We start from the raw sequence: 19,587 nt of genomic DNA, 5'->3' as shown, positions 1-19,587 counted from the left end.
GGTACTTCTCTCTCTCTCTCTCTCTCTCTCTCTCTCTCTCTCTCTCAACTGAAATGAAGGCAAGTTCAGAAACTGGCTAGACTTCAGAAGGAAACTTCACGTTTAAGGGAAAAGATGAAGGGCAGCAACTGAAGTATGTGCTTTGGCCATCTTTTCAAAACCTGGCTGAATTTGGCAAAGAATGGGCCGAGACTAAAATAAGAACTCATAGCCAATTGGCTTCAGTCAGTAAGTAGAAGAGGGGAGGGCCTGAAGCACCGAAACTGAAACAGCCCAGCACAGAGCTGCCTCTTTCAAAAGTCTGCATATCAAACACATCCTCGCTGTGGAATGCACAGGACATTGCCAAATAAAGCAATTTTCCAGCTGGCAACTTGAAACTTGAGTACTGACCACCCCCCACTCCCAGGACTACTACTAAAGAAACAGGTTCTGACCTCAACTTCCTTGGTGACCCTGTTCCTATCAAGAATCACACTGCACATTTCTGACCAGGGTGTGAAAAGCTGGGCCACATGGGAGGTTTTTAATCCTCCACAGGAATGAGATCTTATCAGCTTTGTCTGTAAGGAAGGTATTTTCCTTCCACTAGGCAAGGCTTCCTCAAAGGGGAGGGGAGGAGCGAAACTATGCTGAGTATCTGCACCATCCACCTTTATGTTCTAAGCCAAGCCAGGCCTTCTGGAGATGACATGGAGAGATAAAAGCTTAAGAAGGAACTCTGGTGATTCCCATTTAGTTCAGCATGCTGTTCTCACAGGCCAGATGCTTATGGGAAGCCCACAAGCGAGACACAAGTGCCAAAAGCACTCAACCCACTCATGTCCACAAGATTCGGAGAACATTTATGTTCTTCCTGCCACTGAGTCTCTAATACCACCAATCAGGCACATGCATAACTCTGTTTATTCACAAACTTGCTGCTAATTCCAGTCCTCTTCCTACCCTCTCTTGTCCACCTTTGAACTGTACACAACCAGAGCAAGAGAATCTGGTTTACTGCAGCCATGCATCCTCAACAGCAATTCCATTATATGACACTTCATGCGATCTTACAAGGCTTCTTCCTTTCACTGAATCTGCGCAATTCCATTACACGGAAAGCACAAAAATCACAGAGTCATAATTTCTGGCACAGCCTGAAATTCTGGGGAGGGTGCAGATGCCAAAGCCTCCTTATTGAGTTCAGACTAAGATCAACCTTGCCTCAGGAGGTAAAGACGATGTCACCCCAAAGATTCAGTGTTCCCCTCCAAGGCAAACAGGATGCGGTCTTAAGTTGGCCAAACTTTATTTGTATATAAATAAAACTAGTTATTTAAAATGCTGGGCAGCATTACTTACTGCAGAGAACTCTTCCTCAGGCTGGAAATCTGAAGTGGGGAAAATATTAGCTGCTGCTGTGCCAGTTCATAATGTTTACCCAGGCATGTCTAAGAGCCTTTTCAATTCCTCAATGAGCTGGAACAGTTCAGATGCTAGGCTACTCACTTATTTCATCAAGAGCAGCACCTCTCAACTCTCCAAAGGTGTGAGATGCCTGTACTAAAGAGGCAACAGCTAAATCTCCGGTTTTCCTTATCAGCTTCCAGTCTAATTTGATCCAAGGCTTTGATCCAAGGATCCAAGGTCAAAACCACCTGGCTTTCAGCACTGGATAAATGTAACTGCACCTACCATGGCAAGGTTCACAATGATTATAATTCCTATGTTAAAATCCATTTTTAAAACTCCCCCTCAGAGCATTCAAAGTACTGGTGCCGACCCTTTCAAGCCCTTAACAACTTGAGACCTGGTTATATGACCCTGCTCATTCACTAAAATCAGCTATGGAGGTCTTGGTCATATGCCCACCGGTATGAGCAATAAGGTTGCCAGGCACAAAAGATGGGGTCTTTTCAGTGGTGGCCTCATGGTTACGGAATTCCCTTCTAAGTGAGTTACATACGCTGCCGTCAGTGCAGGCTTTCAAGTTGGACTTAACATCTCTTTTCCAGGCTGCCTTTTCTTAATGTGTTCTTCAGCTGTACCTTCAAGCTCTCTCTCTCCCTCTCTCCCCCCCCCCCACAGAGAGAGAGTGAAATACTTAGGCTTCATTGGGCCTAGGTGCTGCTTCATAATAATTCATCTCATTTGTTGTCTTTCTTATTGTTTCTGTGCTTACCACTTTGTGAGGGCATGGCCTATGAGGCAGCCTATAAATTTGTCACATAAAACAAATTGATGACTCTTCCTGAATAAAATTCAGAAGGGTAAAGGCAGTCAGCACAGCTTATTATGAATGGAGTGCATATGGTGAAGAACAAAGATCATCTTTTCAAGAATACATCTGCGTATATGACAAGAATAGGTGGCAATTTTTTCTGTTTAACAAACCTAACCCACCTCTAATTAGCTATTTTGTCAATGATTTAATAATAATAATAATAATAATAATAATAATAATAATAATAATAAATGTTATTTATACCCTGCCCTCCCCAGCCAAGGCCGGGCTCAGGGCGGCTAACCACCAATAATAAAAACAAGTTGAATGAATACAACTTAAAAACAAGATTAAAATACATTAAAACATTAAAATGCAGCCTCATCACAGGAGGAGAAAGGAAAAAAGAAAGAGGGGGAGGGAATCAAATTGACTCCAAGCCAAAGGCCAGGTGGAACAAGAAGAATGAACACTGGATGTATGTGGACATCACATACCTTTACTGAACATGGACATTCCTATAATGTCCATACATATGGGAGCAGTTCACCTACTAAAGTATCGTATTTTTCACTCTATAAGACGCACCAGACCACAAACGCACCCAATTTTTGGAGGAGGAAAACAAGAAAAAAAATATTCTGAATCTCAGAAGCCAGAACAGCAAGAGGGATCGTTGCACAGTGAAAGCAGCAATCCCTCTTGCTGTTCTGGCTTCTGGGATAGCTGTGCAGCCTGCATTCGCTGCATAAGACGCACACAGATTTCCCCTTACTTTTTAGGAGGGAAAAGCTGAGCAAAAAATACGGTACTTTCCTTAAACAATACATTCAGAAGTATGTAAACATTCAGCTCCAAACGCAAACACCTTTTATATACATCATGCATATAAGAAATGTACAAATGTCACCAACAATAAAGCATGAGAAGGAAGCCCATCTGTTCTAACTAAACAGTGCCAATCCTCCCACAGCATTGGCTCTTAAAGGCCAGAAGACAGAAATTACTACATGCCTTGCGCTGTGTTACTGGACAATCCCAGCTTTAAAGTGCAGAGACTGACACCCGAGACAGCACTGTCTCAGCTTAAGAAACACAGGCAAACTGAGCCAGGGATGGATGAATGCTCCTGAATAATTATTTACAAGGCTGTGATGTTCCCTAGCGATTAGTGTTCAGTGCAAAACAACGTCTTGAATATCTGGGGAAGTGAGCTGCTTAGATATCTTAAGCAAGCTGGCATGATTGCTAGCATCACCACAAAAAGCTACAAGGCTTGTAAGGGTATCACAGCACCTAGGTTGGCCCTGCTTCCCCTCCAGCTGAATGCATAAGGGCTCAAATCCCCAAACTCAGGTCTACACCTATACACAAGGACATCTGTATTCTCCGACATGGGCTTCCTGGCATATAGAAATGCTTCACATCATGTTTCACATTAGAGGAGTTGACTGTTGGGAAAGACAACAGAAGCAAAGGGAGCTTGCAGCCTGCATCAGAAGAACTCCTGTCCTCCCTTGAGACCATAACCATTCCCTTGTCCAGAGTTGGCTTCTGGGTTTTCTCCCAGTTCATCTGGGAAAAGGGAGTGCCTCATAATGAGAGACCATGGGCAGTGCAGAGAAATGGTCACCTACAACTGCCATGCCCAAAGAAGGAGGGGATCTATAACTGTATGAACTGCGATTGGAAAGATATTGGAAAATGCAAGCAAATGTGAATTTAAGGATGCCCACCTGTGCAGTTCTGTTTCCTCAGCTAGTTCAGAGAGGTCGTCTTTAATTCTTGGAGTGCAGCACTTTTTTGGTCCCAATCTCCATGGAGTTTCTGCAATGAACTGGGGAGGGTGAAGAGAGAGGTCAACTTAGAACTAGTGCATATGACAGGAAAAAGCATAGAGGCAGAACCTGGCATTTTCACACAGCAATGCAACATCGCCACATGAAACCAACAGCACGCAGCCAATTTAAACAGGAAGTGGAAAGCTGCTAGTGCAAAGTAGGATAGGAAATGGGGAGGGGGAGAGACAGAGAGAATGGGGTCAGGAATGTGCAACGTGTACAGAACGGGAATGGGAGTTAATCACTACCAGCAGTCAGTACTTCCAACAGGGAACAGAACAGTTTTCCGTACCGAATCATGCCATTTGACAATCATTCCAGATTTCTTTCTTCAAATTAATGCACTGCACAGAGACAAAACTGACCGACTAATAAAGAATAATTCAATTGCACCCATAGCACACAGCACATCCCGGAACAACAGAAATAGCACTAAAAGAACCCACTTCCAGAACCAAATCACTACTCAGGGTCTTTTATACTTTCTATTCAAGAAGTCAATTATTTGCTGCTTAGTTTATTCATTATCCCACAGGGGGAGGCACAGAAGTCTTGCTGTAGGTTAGGCAGTGGTATATTCCCTGTGATTCAGCTCCACGCTTCCCTAGCGAACAGGAGACTTAGCGTTCTGTTGCTTAGACAACCCACGGGTTGCCAAGATGCAACTGTTAGTGCCTAATTTTTCTTAAAGGGCTAGAAATTCTGGAATAAGTGCTGACTGGGGAAAGGAAGCTCTGGCACTCGGATTTCAACCCCCCTGCCTTTTGCATATGCAGCCTTCCCACCATATTAAAAAGAAATATGGTGCCCTACCTGTAGATTATGATCTAACACAACTGAACCAAGAATTGCTATAAGCTTCAAGGAGTGTCTGTCGCCATAGTCTTAAAGACAAAGAACAGGGTGCAGCCTCCAAAGTCACCTAGGCTAACCCCTCTTCAAATATTTACAAGGACATGTTGCACAACTTCTATGGAGTGGATCACTGCCAACAATCACTTCTTAAAATTCAGCAACAATCACATGGCAACAATGCACACATGCCACTCATAGAGAAAGGCTGCTATTGTAAAGACAGCATCTTAACACCCTCATATAAGCCACTAAGTCAACAGTGACTGGTGACAATGTGCCTAAGGTGCCTTTTTATTGTACTTTCCCATGCAGTCTTCAATGAGTTAAAATCATAGAACTGCAGAATCCCAGTCTCTTTTCCCCCGAGAGGGCGGGACACTAATCTTTTTTTAAAAAGAAATTTATTAATTTGGCCTCTGATCCCCCAAGCCCTTTAATCTGTTAAGACAATGACACCCTTGATGGTGTCCATGCGCATGTTTGTGTGTGCACACACACGTTTGTGTGTTCAGAGTTCGCAGAACAGTGAACACTATAAAAATCTAATTGACTTACTACATATAGTTAAACTATGAATGTGCTCATACAATATGTAGTAATGGCCGCCAACTTGGATGATTTGGAACTGGGCTCATTCACGGAGGACAAGGCTATCAATGGTTACTAGTCATGATGATCATGTCCTACCTCCACTGCCAGAGCCATGCCTCTGTGAACCAGCTGCAGGGAATAATCACATCTGGCCTGATTCAGCAGGGATTTATCTGTATCTACACATGCACATACGGAGGCAACTGTGATGTCATCTCTCTGTCTCAGTTACACCAACCCAAGAGCTGCAAAATACCGGTATGTGGGAAAGGGTACCCAAAATAATCAAAGGGTTGGGATACTGTTCTGACAAGAAAAGGCTAACAAACCTGAAGACATTTTTTTTATAAAGAGACAAGAGAAAGAATATGGCTTGAAGCTTACAGCGTTATGCATGGTAAGGAAAATGAGATATATCGGTTTTTTTGCTCTATAAGACTCACTTTTTCCCTCCTAAAAAGTAAGGGGAAATGTGTGTGCGTCTTATGGAGCGAATGCAGGCTGCGTAGCTATCCCAGAAGCCAGAACAGCAAGAGGGACCACTGCTTTCACTGTGCAGCGATCCCTCTTGCTGTTCTGGCTTCTGGGATTCAGAATTTTTTTCCCTTGTTTTCCCCTTCCAAAAACTAGGTGCGTCTTGTGGTCTGGTGCGTCTTATAGAGCGAAAAATACGGTATATTCCCCCTCCCTCCCGATACACTCAGGATCATCCAGTCAATTTAGGATATACAAAAGAAAGTACAGTTCACACAGGCTAGCTTGTGCAATTTGCTTCTACCAGGCAAGACAATGGCCACTGGTTCAAGGTGGCCTTAAAAGAGGATCAGACAAACTCAGGGAGAGGTTCTCTGCAGCTATTGGTCATTGTAGCTTAATGGAACCTCACGGTTCAGAGGCAGCATGCCACGGACTACAAGAGGAAAAGGATAGGAAGGGCCATTGCACCCATGCCTTGCTTCTGGGCTCCACAGAGGTATCTCTCTGGCCACTGTGGCAATCAGGGTAATGGGGTAGAGGGGTATCTCAGCTGCTGCACAACCTCCAAGGCCAGGCAATTCATAGGAGAAGAACACTCTATTTTTCCCCATGTTGCCTCTCCCTGAAAGCTCCACAGTTCTCTGCTGAAGTGGGCTGGAATTAAGATCCTTGCTGGATCAGACCAAAGGTCCATTAAATCTATTCCAAACCATCTTGTTTTATTTATCAAACATCTAAAATTAGTCACCGCACAATACAATTGAGAAAAATTCTCGGTGCACAGAGGCTCACGATCTATATTTTGAAAAACCAAAAAAGAGAGAAAAAGATCAACCCATGTGGTTCCTATCATGTGGCAATGTATGCTAAAAAAAGAAAGGAAAGGAAACAAAAGGGAAGTGTCCGAATTCTTTCAAAAACAGTCAGCCATCTCAAGTCCTGACATTTCTAAGGGAGACAATTTTTCCTCAGTGTGCCTATTAGGTGGTTCCCCATTAACCCCCCACAAACAGACCCGGTACTCATCAGCATTAGCACAAGCACTCTGTGTGCAGAAGTCACCTCAGTGGGATGGATGAGTGCCAAGGGAACGCAGCTTTGAAATTATCCTTGGCTGCTGCTTGTAACCACGCTCTGTCTGGAGGCCGTTAAAGAGGCCAGACGCTAGAAGCTGAACCTCAAAAGAAATCTCTCTTTGAGGGTTGATAGGCCAGCCTTTCCCAACACACCCCGCCCTTCTACAGACACATACATAACCAAGGCCAAAAGTAAGTCTATTGAAAAGTAAAGAAGAAGAAGAAAACAACCCCAAAACATGAAATTCACACAGCACAAAGATTCAAAAGAAAATATGAGGGTTGGCAATAATCCCATGGAATCCCCAAAAATGAAAACATAGCACCAGTGGTTACAGAAGTAGTGATTACATTCTCTGTGCTCCCCAGCCTTAGAAGACTTGGCTATTATCAGATCTGAGGTGGGAAACTTAGCCAGTTTGCAAAGCCATGAACTGGAAGGCACTTGCTCCAGCCAAGGGACAAAGTGTAGTGAGAAAATTATTTGTGAGAAAGACAAAACCCAAGGAAGATTCTGTCTACTATCAGAAGAGTAAAAGGCAAGGTAACATATTTGGCCAGACAAACTTCTGGTAGTCTGTTGGGGGTGGGGTGGGGAGCAGGTTTGCAAGTTACAAAAGTTCATCAGGAAAGAACATCGAAGTACAGATTGGAGACAAATAAATGCTTTCTTGTAACTGTTTCTGTTCCATTCTGACAAAATACTTTGACTATTAGGGTGTTGTATGGGATCCAAGAATATCAGCGGCAAACATATTACCAATTCCTAACCAGTGTTAGAAACAGAGATACAAAAACTAGGAGCCAAATGCACTTTAAACCTAGGTTATGGTTGCCAGAAACAGTGTTAGAAACTCAGATATATAAGCTAGGTGCCAAATAGCTCCTTAAACCAATGTTACAGTTGCCATTTTGGGGCAAGACAGCTCTAAAGTTTGAAAAATAAGACTTTAGAGCCAACTTGCCCAAAAATGGCAACTAAACATTCCGTTTTGGTGACTGTAACCTTGGTTTAAGAAACCATTTGGCACCTAGCTAATATATCTTAGTTGCCAATACTGCAGACAGCAGCAGGCATGTGAGATTTTCTTAAATCCCTGAACATGTCTCCAGTCTAACTTGCAGCCCTTTGTCTTACCCCAGCCATTCTGCTGTAGCACTTGACTGCATCCATGAATACTGTCGGCTCATACAGTACACCTACACAATTGTGAATGGATATCTTATCAGGGCACCCCTACAACTTCCAATTGTGAACAAGTACCTTGTCAGCACAGTCCCACAGAAGTTATATTCCAGAAGTCATAGAACTAACTGCACCAGTGTAAACAGACCTGTGACCAAGGCAAAGCTATAAATCAATTGCAAATATGCATTTTACATTAATGTGAAGTCCTTCCTTAAGGGAGGCTAACTGCATATCCATTAATTCCTCTAATTTAGACACCTGCCCTCAAGAACTTCCTTAAAATAAGAAAATGAGACAAGCTTCTTTCACATCATTATTGAATCACATATCTGTTACAATTCACCACCAGTAGGGATACCCAGACTATAGACAGCATGCATGAATCACCACTTGCTTGCCCATATGCTATCTTCTTCCCCTTACAGGAAGCATGGCAGGAACTAAAAATGAAAGTCACCATTATGGTGCAACACATGGGTGGGGAACCTCTTCCAGCTGGTGGGCCAAATCTGACAGGTGAGCCAGGTTGCCCGCTTGTCAATCACTTGATGTCACTACGATGTCAGGCGACACTACACTTCAAAGCCCAGAGTGTTAGTTCAAACTGCAGTCTGTTTGCAAGGAGCACTACACATCCGTTTTAGCAGTGGATTCATTGGAAACTGCTTCCTTTTTCCTGGAGGAAGGCATGCTTCCACTGGCCATCAGTAGTGAAAATGTCCCTTGCTGCAGCAAAGGAACCAGGAGCTCGTTTTAAGCTCTGGGGGGGTGGGGAGTGAAACAAAATACAAGCCAAAAGAATGATGGGATTCTAGAGCAGGGCTGCCCAACTTTTCATAACAAGTGGGCCGCAAAGGTACTTCAAAACAGAACCCACGGGCCACACACTGCCTTGTGCGCATGGCCTCACTTACCTGACTTTGTGAAGGCAATGCAAGAAGGGCATCAAATGTTGCTGAGGGGCACTAAAAAAAGCCTCAAGGGCTGCACACTGGGCCACCCTATTCTAGAGCAACATTTCCTTGAATTTAGCAAAATCAAGTTGTCTTCCTAAAACAGGGGTTGTTAACCCTTTGGGGCCATTTGCAAAACAGAAAAAGACTCCCTCTCTCTCTTCCCCATCTGAAACCGCCGACCTATCATCCCCATGCCACAATTAGGCATAATAAAACTTTTACTGCCTTTCAAGCATAAATTCAGCAGGGGGAGGAGTGGAATAAATACTCCACAAATGCAAGGCAAGGTCTCTGTAGGCACTGGTGACCCATGTCCTAATATTACCCAATATTTGGTGCACAAACACCCAGAAATCTAACTGGACACACTAGCTTGCCCACTGCCCTGTGCTGCTCCTTTGTCACTTGGCTAGCTTTTCTACATCTCTCAACTGCTTTCCCCCAATACCTATCAATCCCATATTGTCACAGCACTTGATCTTAGGCAAGTGAACCCAAAGTGGACACAGAGTATGATGCTACTCTTTATGCATCTTAGTAGGATTATGATCCACACTTCTACCCATCTTTAGGCCTAGTGCCAACAACATGTGCAACACTTTGCATTGCCGCTCCCCTTGCTGAGGTCTTGCACAACCCAACTTGCCTTCAAGACAAACTAGTTTGGCTGTAGCCTGTCTCTGCATAACAACCTACCATACTTAAAATGAGAAGGGAGAAGACAGAAAGGCCCACAGTGAATTCCAGAATGACACTAATGTGGATTTGTCTCAAAGTTATTAAATTAGCAGAAGTTCAACCCAGAGACACCATAATAACGGAATGAATGGAACGAGAGCAGCTGACCCACTAGATTCCACGCTGTGCACTACATAAGCACAAAACACCAAGACCAAAAGGAAGGAAGTCTCCAGGCAGTGCTTCTATAGACACAAGCTAACATGACGCAATCCAATATCCTTTGTCCAATAAATTTAAATTGGCTTTAGTTGTAAGCAAGGTGCTAACTTTCCAGGTTCTGATCTTAGTCTAGACATAAAACTGACCAGCCAAAAATACTTTTGTTGCAAAGAGAAACTGAGACTTGAAAATGTCATATTTTAACCTACTGTCAGACTCTAGAAAAAGCTGGGAAAAGGTCTACTTACTTAAATACTGTAAGTCCTTTGGAGGTTCTGGATGACCAAAGATGGTCTACAGCTACAAATAAAATTGCAGTGTTTCTAAAACCTTTGCTGGGCAGATGAAAAACTCAAGAGACCAAGAAGTTATGCCACCACACCTGTAGATTCCAACAACACTGATCTGTCCCCACAGACTGAGAAATCCCAACCAAACACAAACCCCATACAGTCACTGCTGTACCAGTATTGTTTCAGCACAACATCTAGAGCCCGCTTCAGGCTGCCACATATAAATAGGATCTTCAACTTGCCCCCCCCCCCCGTAACACAGATGAGCCATACCTGAGGAAGGGCCATATGCATTGGGTAAGAGGGAATGGCCCATTGATCTCCTTGCACAGAGGAGGGAAATACTGTATACAGCTTCAGATGTCATGGTGTCATTTAAGCAACTGAATTTAGATACAAGCTTCAGGAGGAACGGAACCCCCACCTCCCACGAGAGTCCAGGCACAGAGTTCCGCATTTTTTGCACCATAACACTCACTTTTTTCCTCCTAGAAAGTAAGGGAAAATGTCTGTGCGTGTTATGGAGGGAATGCCTACGGGTGGCATGCCTACGGATTTTCCTCCTCTAAAAACTATGTGCGTGTTATGGTCGGGTGCGTGTTATAGAGCGAAAAATACGGTATTTACAAAATTGTGAAAGGTTTCCAACGCACCCTGAATTTTCTCAGCCTCTCTGTCATTACCAAGGAAACAGAAGTTTTGATGCCATACCACCCCTGTCCCCTGCACACAGGAAACGTGGGCCTCTTCATATCTCGATGCTCTTAGAACTGAGACCTAACAAGAGACTACAGAGACCTAGCAGCAAAGTTCACCCTCACCCCCTAACATCAGATCAAGGCATACTGGTTTTAAAAGGAAAAACATTAAAACACCCCCCCCTCTCTCTCTCACACACACACACACTTAAGCAGCCCACAACTGGCCCCCGACTTAAAGCAAACCCACATTCCTCCAGGAGAGGGAGGGGGCTTATCCTGGGATCCGAGTTTACTTTTGTTTCAAAACCAACCTCCCCCCCCCTTTCCAAAGGAAGCCGACTTCCTGCAGAGTAGGGACCCTTCCCCACCAGAGTTTCTCAGAACGCAGAAACGAGGCTGCGTTCAAGAGGGTCTGAATTCTTTGGAGAGGGAGGGGAGGGTGGGGAAGTGAAGAAACAAAGGCGAGGAAAAGAAAGTCCTCTCATCCCTCCCCCCCCCCAAAAAAAAGTCCCAATGAAAAGCCTTCCCTCCTCAGTCCTGCACACCTCTCTTCTTTTGGAAAACCCTACCCACCGACCCGCAAGCGGGAAACTTGGCTGCTATGCAAGAACCACCCCCGGGGCCAGGGGGGCCCCTCAGGCTGCCGAGAGGGGGAAGCCCCCCAGCCCGCCCCCGGTGGGCACAAGGGGACTGGCTTCCGAGGAAGCCTGCCCAGGCTTGTCTGCCAGTCAGTCGGTCACTCACCGTTCGTGGTCGGTCTGTTGGACTGCCTGGCGACCTGCCTCCAGCCCCCGGGATTGGGGTCGGGCTTCTGCTCTGGGCTGTGCAGGGTCGCCCGCCTCCCCGAGTCCCCGCCCGCCCCACGCGCCGAGGGAGAGAGAGAGAGAGAGAAGTGGGTTGTTAGGGGGCGGGGAGGGAAGCGGGAGAGAAAGCGGGCGCGCGCGCGTCACGCAGCGGCGCTCCGAATTCCCCCAATTGAAAGCCGGGCCAATCGCGCGCCGGGTTGGGAAGGAGGGCGAAAGACAGACACGCGCATTCGCGTTCCTCTCTTTTCCCCTCAGCATATACACAAAAGGAATGGGCAGGCGGCGCGCGCAACGCCAGCCAACCGGAGCCGGGGAGCTCGCGACGTCGCCGGGCGCTGATTGGCGGAGGGGTGAGGGGAGGGGAGGAGGGGGTGGAAAAAGAACGGGGAGAAGAACAGAAGCCGAGGGGAGAAGAAGATAATGAAGAGGGGAGGGTGAGAGTGAGAGAAGGGAGCCTGCGAGTTCCATCCGCCCCCAACGCTCGTCAGTGTCCCTCGGAGCGCAGCCTTGGGGAGTGAATGAGCGCGGCCGCCTCGGGCAGTGGGATTACTCGGAGTTAAAGAACCAGGCTCTCCGTTGCGAACCTGTTGCGCTCTTGGCCTCTGTCTGGACGCGACCAGGGCTGCGCTGAGAGAGAGGGAGCCAAGTCCGAGCCCTTGGCAGCGGGAGATGAATCTTGCTTGTCCGCCTTATAGAAATATTTATATGCCGCTGCTGCCGCGGATTTATAGCTCTTGTGCCTCAAATATATATTATATTATATATATTATAGCTCTTATACCTCAAACAATTTAAAGGGGGGAAACTGGATGTACATTTCCAAACTATAAGATAAAAAACAAATAAAATAAAACCTACATACAGCAACAGTGGCAAACGGCTTTAGATACCTATTAGGTCCATAAATTACCATATAGCATATATTCAACACAAAAACAACGGCCATTTGTTGTTGGCAAAGGACAGCTGGACATATAAAGGGCCTCATTACCTTCAGTAGCTTAGGACCTCTTTGAACCTAAATCTGGCCCTGAGCCAGACAGTAAAATCGCAAGCAAGGAGTTAAAACTCCAAGCAAGGAGTTAAAAAAAGCAAATTGAGGTGAAAAACAATAAACAAACAAAAGCAAAAGTCTCTCCCGGAGCTTTAGTGGCCCAATCCTGTACTGTAACGTTTAGCAGTTGCTTTGTAGAAAATGGAAAGTCTTAAATTTTATATTGCTTCACAGAACATGAAGAGGAGTCCCATATGCAGATGGACTGAAGGAGGGCTATACATTGCAAGTGGACACACACAAATGTAAATTGTACTGACTTCAAAATCTTAAGATATAGGTTTTTTAAGCTACTATATGTGTAGTCACTTTCGGTTGTTTTTTTAGCTGGGGAAGGGATGATATTGACACAAGTTCCAGTGAGGATAGCTGTTGCTTAGAGCCTGGTACAGTACTGATAATGCCAAGGTTACAGGTTTGATCCCTATAAGGGGCCACCTGCATATTCTTGTATTGCAGGCATTTGGACTAGATGACCCTCACGGTACCTTCCAACTTTAGAATTCTATTATTTTGTCCCTCGGTTCCTCAGAATCTTAAAAATACCGTGAGGGAAACGGTCTCCCTGCATGGTGAGTAAAGGCTGCTGAGAGTCAGAGAAGGGCTGGAGAGGAGGTGCCAACAACAATTAGGGAAAATATATAAAATATCAATATTTTTAAAGCAATAAATTGGGAATATAAAGAAATGGCATAATAGTAGGAGGAAAATGAAAAAGGAGGGATGGAAGAAATTGGCAGTATGTGGGAGGGAGGATAAGATGGAAGAGGGAGGTGAAATTACAAAAGTTAATACAGTATGAGAGGCAGGGCAGGGGGAGAGAACAAATTCTTGCTAAAATGTGGAGCTGGGTCACAATACTTCCAGAGCTAATAGCTGTATAGGAAACTGCCCTATCAAGCTGTTTACCACAAGGAAATTGCTGTGGCAATGTTTTTAGCAATTTGCAAAGTGGGGTTAGATATCATTAGAATATTATTTTGGTATCTGCCAGTTGCACCAAGATTGCACTATCTTCCAACATTTGGTGATTGGCTCCACCCCACACCATTTTCTTTGTGACTGGTGAACCTTGGTAGTTTGCAAGCCCCTCAAGCAGCACCCCCCCTATAGAAACTTTGAGAACCTTTGGTCTACAGGAAAAGGAAGAGGGGAAGTATATGTTTTGCTGTTTAGACAACCTTTCAGTGACAGTCTGGGAACAGAATGTAAATGTATGTTCCTGTGTGTCCTTTTGACTGCAGTGATGGTAGGAAGTTGCTATAGGATTAGTCAGTGAACAGGTAGAACTGGCTGATTCAAGTCTTTGGAATTGTGTAACTGTGTCAAGCAGCACCTTCTACATGCAAACTTTATCAGGAGTAGTGGTGGTGGAGCCACATGCAAACTTTATCAGGAGTAGTGGTGGTGTAAAATTCAATTCAGTCTGCATTTAAAGGTGAACCTGCCTGATTTCCACTTTCCAAAATAATACGCAAACCAAAACACAGTTAGCTTTCGAAATTCACACTTCTCTAGGCAAGTAATGTAATGTAATGTGCACAAAGGTGCATTGTATTAGGAGAAATTGCTTTGCAAAAATGTGTATATTAGGCAAAATTGCATATTAACATTTTCAAAAATGTTCTCAAAGGCATAGCTTTTACTGTATCCTAAAATTCAGTAGGCAAGTCTTCCTCTGACTGCTACTTAGTTTCTTACTGATCCCATGAAGCAATCCTCTGTATCTTATTTTATGTTGTGAACTGCCCTGAGATGTACAGATGAAGGACGGTATACAAATGTAATATAATAATAATATTAATACTAAAAAATGGAAAAAATCATCACTAAAATGCTAATGAATTTTCATAAAGACTATTTTTCAAAAGTCACAAAGTGATGTGAAATTAAAACTGAATTAAGAGTGAAAAATGAGCAACAAACAAAAACTGACATCTTCACCCATCCCTACGAGAGTAAGCCCCACTGGAATAATAAAATATTCCAAATAAAATGTGCACTGGACTGGGCTGGATGCCCTTGACAGCCATGTAACTTTACACTAATTTGGTTGTTAAAGTACATAACCTCTGTAGGTGCACCCAGTTACGGAACTCCCTTCCCCCAGAGGGATGGATAGAACGCTGATGGAATTTTGCCACAGGGTGAAGACGTTCTTGTTTTCCCAAGCTCTTGGAGGTCCACATATCTAGGTTATTTTAAGTCTTTGTCTCCCTTGATAATCTTGTGTTTATTATAATGGTATTGTGACTGATGTTTCAGTTGTATTTTACAATTCTGTGTCATAGAGTTTTAATTGATATGTATAAAGTGCTTCGGGGTGACTTCTGACAGTAAGCAGTACTGTATACAAAAGCTTTAAATGTAAAAAAAACCAACCTTTAATGCAGGGGTGTGGGACCTGTTCCCTTCCAGATGTTGTTGGACTACATTCCTGACTATTGGCTGTGCTGTGGATGATGGGTGGGGTAGTCCAACATCTGTTATTATTTATTTGTTAAGCCAAAACCATTACAAAAGAGAAAACACATAAAACAGAATAAAAACAGAATTTAAAAAGTTGCAGGATCAAAATAATTATTCAAACCAGACATTTTTTAAGATAAAAGTTTGCTCTCCTTAAGAATTTAACTTAACATCCCCACAAACATTTCTCCTTAAAATTGTCACTATAAAGGCAAAACAGGCCATTTTTTCAGAGGTGTAAAGGGAGGGACGCGGGTGGTGCTGTGGGTTAAACCAGAGCCTAGGACTTGCTGATCAGGTCGGCGGTTCAAATCCCTGCGATGGGGTGAGCTCCCATTGCTCGGTCCCTGCTCCTGCCAACCTAGCAGTTTGAAAGCATGCCAAAGTGCAAGTAGATAAATAGGTACCGCTCCGGCAGGAAGGTAAATGGTGTTTCCGTGCGGCTTAGTAATGCTGGTCACATGACCCAGAAGCTGTACACCAGCTCCCTCGGCCAATAAAGCGAGATGAGCGCCGCAACCCCAGAGTTGGCCACGACTGGACCTAATGATTGGGCAAACCAGGAAGTAGTCTCTCTTCATAGGGGATCCAGCGATAGCACTCTTCAACTATGGCAGAGCACATAATAAACTGGAGCTGCAGAGCTGCAAGGGTTTCTCTTCATTTGATATTTGTGATGCTGGTTACATAGTGAGGGTGAGGAATCTGAATCAGTAGTTTGGCATACAAAGGGGCACATGTGGACAGACAACTATAAGTGCAACCAGCACAAAGATGTTTTATAACATGAGATTACATGTGGTGAGATGCCATCTACAAGTCTAATGAACCCAGAATGTCCAAAGAAAGGCCATACTTATCAATGACTTGGTTCCAAGATGAAGTCAGACTCAGCATCTCTTTGAAAGCTGAAAGTACTTAAATTGACCTTATCCTCCTTTTTAATGTTAGCCAATACTTAAGGGCAGGGATATGCATTTAGGCCATCACTAAACAAAGAGCAGGTTCCAGAGGATGGTAGTGTCAGTTGCCTTGGGGAGCTCAAAAATAGCACAAAGGTATTTTATTCTGGGGACAACATCTGGAGAAACACAGGCTTCCCACCCCTATTTTTGTGGTTATGGTTAAGGTTTATCAGCAGAGTGAAGGCTATGCCACCTATTTCCTAGTCAAAATGATCAGGTATACAAGAAGAACCTACAGTATTTATCAGGGTGTAATTGAATACTACAACTACATGATCTTAGCCACAGGTACATTACTACTACTGTGGTGATTTCGGTGGGGGTTATCTTGTTGGGGGATGGGCAAGACGGCCGCCTGGAGTCTCCTACAACTTAAGAGATGGTTTGACTCATGGCCAGAGCCTTGGACTTGGAAATAACCCTGTCAAAGTTGTCCACTCCTTTGTTAAAAATGGGTGAGGAGACTGTAACTCTTCAGAAGTTTTATGGGGGTTCAACTCTTTCATCATCCCTGCCCATTAAGCCATGCTAGCTGGGGCTGATGGGAATTGGAGACCAACAAAATCTTAAGCACTATTTTCCCCACTTCGGTTAAGGAAATTAGCCAATTCTAACAATGTCCAGTGACTGTTCTGTGAGGGAGCGGTTTTTTTTCCTGTCTACTCCTAAGGAATGTGGTAATCTGTGTCTGTAGATTACTGTGGGTCAGCCTGAGAGCAAGGCAGAGCTTATTTGTTTTTGTTTAGTTCTGGTGGTGCTCCCCCAGAAATCTGACAGGGAGGGAGAAGTAAACTTTTGGGAAATGCTAAACTGTGAGCTTCACCTAAGCATAAGCCTGCATATTTGTAAACAAATACAAAATTACTCCTAAGCTTCCTGTGACCTCATTGGAAAAAAACAAACCCAGAGTAAGCATTTTTCACCACTTGGATAATTAGTTTGTGTATAACATTGGTACATTGTAATGTAACGCCATCCTTTCTGGGCAAAATGCCCATTCAATGCAGTTTACAATACCTTAAATTATAATAACAAGCTAACAAAACAAGAGGAAGTAAAAGCAATAAAAAGGAAGCAGGAAAGAGCAATGCAAGTATGTGTATGAATACATAAGCTATATACACATTTATTCATCCATAGTTGCATATCCATCCCAATCTCTTAAGTGGTGTGAGATTCCAGGGGTTTACCCAGGGTTCATGTTTCCTTTGGAAATGAAACACAGCAGAGACTGTGGTGTCTTTATGGTTTATTTACAAATATATTCAACCTGAGCCTACAATGGAGGGGTTCGCAGCATTAACACCCCAATAGGGTCTTGCTTTTGCCATAGCCACAGCCTGGGACTCAAGACAGAAGATTCTAGGTTGGATCCCCAGCATAGAATCAAGAGAAATGTGGACCCCCAGAGTAATTTAGTCCAACCCCTGCAATGCAGCAGTTCATTTAAGCTTGGAATGGTTGTTTTTTTAAAAAATTGTTTGACATTTTATTTTGTTTGATATATATTGTAAACTGCCCAGAGTGGCTAGGGAAATCCAGCCAGTTGGGTGGGTTATAAATAATATAATTATCATCAACAACTTATGAAACCCTGGAGAGCAATTGCCCTTCAGCACAGGACCAGTGGTCAGAGATGATGGAAGTTCAAGTCCCAACAACAGCTGAGGACTTAAGTCTGAGAAACAAGGGAGAAAACATTAAGCTAGACAGACAAATAGTCTGATTCAGTAAGTGTCAGTGTAGATTATAACAAATTTGATAGACCAATCCAATGTTCTTGCAATGTATAAGGCAGTATGCCATGTTCCCAAGTCCACTGAGCTTCACTATATGACCCCAGGGTCTGTTATTACGAGGGAGAAGAACATATATTGATGTGCAAAGCATATGCTATACCCGATATATAGCCTGTTTGAAAACATCTAATGCACCCTGGATATAGCTCCTTAACATACTGAACTACCCTCTTAAACTTGTAACCAGCTCCGATGCTGGTTTACTCAGAACCAATTCATATAGTGTTTTGTAGGCTGAACACTAAAGTGTATCTTGGGCTGCAGTGGTTCAGTGCGGACTTATCATCATAGGGAAAATATTCTAATTCATGGCTATTTATACACAACACTTTTGAAGCAAATTCAAAGCACCTTCTTTTTATCAAATAATTCTGGGTATTGTAGTTTGTGAAGGGTTGCTGGGAGTCGTTACTCTCTCGTGGATAAACTGCAGTACTCAGAATTATTGAGGGAAACAAAGTGCTCCAAATGTGCTTCAGAGTTGAAGTGTGTACACAGCCAATGTAACTGCCTATGTCCCAATACAGAGGCAGGTGTGGCAGCTTCTCTAGTCAATAAAAGTCTGGACACGTTTATTTGTTTTAAAACCACAGGTTTTATTCATTTACATTAAAGATGAGATTATTTGCACATTAAAACCCACTTCCTTTATTGATTCACTGCCCCGGCTTCAGCATTCAGAAAGTTAATATTTAAAAGGATCAGCATTTGAAGAAGTAGCTCAATAGCAGAGCATGTGCCTTGCATGTCCAAGGTCCTGGGTTTGATCCCTGGCAAATCTCAATATGCCAACGTGAAGGAAACTCAAATATAATAAATATATCTGTTCTGCAACATCTATTCTTTAAATGCCACTAGGACAGGGTGTGACAACTTGCCCAAACGAACGTTACAAGTACAGTGGTGCCCCGCAAGACGAAGGCCTCGCAAGACGAAAAACCCGCTAGACGAAAGGGTTTTCCGTTTTGGAGGCGCTTCGCAAAACGAATTTCCCTATGGGCTTGCTTCGCAAGAAGAAAGCCCATAGGGAAATCTCCGGGGACCTCTTTTAAATGCTAGTGGTGGGGAGCAAAGCCTTCCCCCCCCCTCCCTCCGGCCTTCAGAAGAGGTCCAGGAAGGCCGGCGGGGGCCGAAAGGCTTTGCTCCCCACCGCCAGCATTTTAAAAGCAGTCCGGGATAGCAGGGAAGCGCTTCCCGCTATCCCGGATGGCTTTTGAAGGCAGGCGGCGGGGGGGGGAGCAAAGACTTTCGCCCCCCACCGGCCTTCAGAAGAGGTCCTGGACCTCTTCGGAAAGCGGGCGGGGGGCAAAAGTCTTTGCTCCCCCCCTGCCTGCCTTCCGGGAGAGCGGAGAAACGCAGCGCTGCGTTTCTCCGCTCTCCTGGGAAGGCAGGCAGGGGGGACAAAGACT

The 19,587-nt window shown here is 44.2% G+C and overlaps 1 protein-coding gene across 5 annotated transcripts in view; it reads right to left on the bottom strand.

Annotated features, from left to right (window-relative positions):
• Positions 1 to 19,587, bottom strand: part of LOC310849912 (beta-1,4-galactosyltransferase 3-like) — a 37,869-nt gene that overhangs the window by 12,373 nt on the left and 5,909 nt on the right. Inside the window, exons 1-2 of one of the 5 annotated variants that reach the window (XM_083750878.1) lie at positions 11,830 to 12,626; positions 3,943 to 4,033 (exon numbers count right to left, since the gene is read on the bottom strand). Coding sequence is in view for 1 of the 5 variants with exons in the window: in XM_083750877.1 (XP_083607003.1) it covers positions 3,943 to 4,033 (91 nt within the window). In the remaining 4 variants the exon portion in view is untranslated. Of the gene's footprint in view, positions 1 to 3,942; positions 4,034 to 4,339; positions 4,362 to 4,529; positions 4,626 to 5,589; positions 5,649 to 11,829; positions 12,627 to 19,587 lie in introns of those variants that run through there. The other 4 variants (XM_083750879.1, XM_083750880.1, XM_083750881.1 and 1 more) reach the window with 4 other exon arrangements.

The sequence above is a fragment of the Podarcis gaigeae genome (assembly GCF_964106915.1).
Source record: "Podarcis gaigeae genome assembly, chromosome: 8".
NCBI classification, from domain to species: domain Eukaryota; kingdom Metazoa; phylum Chordata; class Lepidosauria; order Squamata; family Lacertidae; genus Podarcis; species Podarcis gaigeae.
Note: the sequence above shows the minus strand (reverse complement) of the source record. Positions and strands in the feature narration are given on the sequence as shown.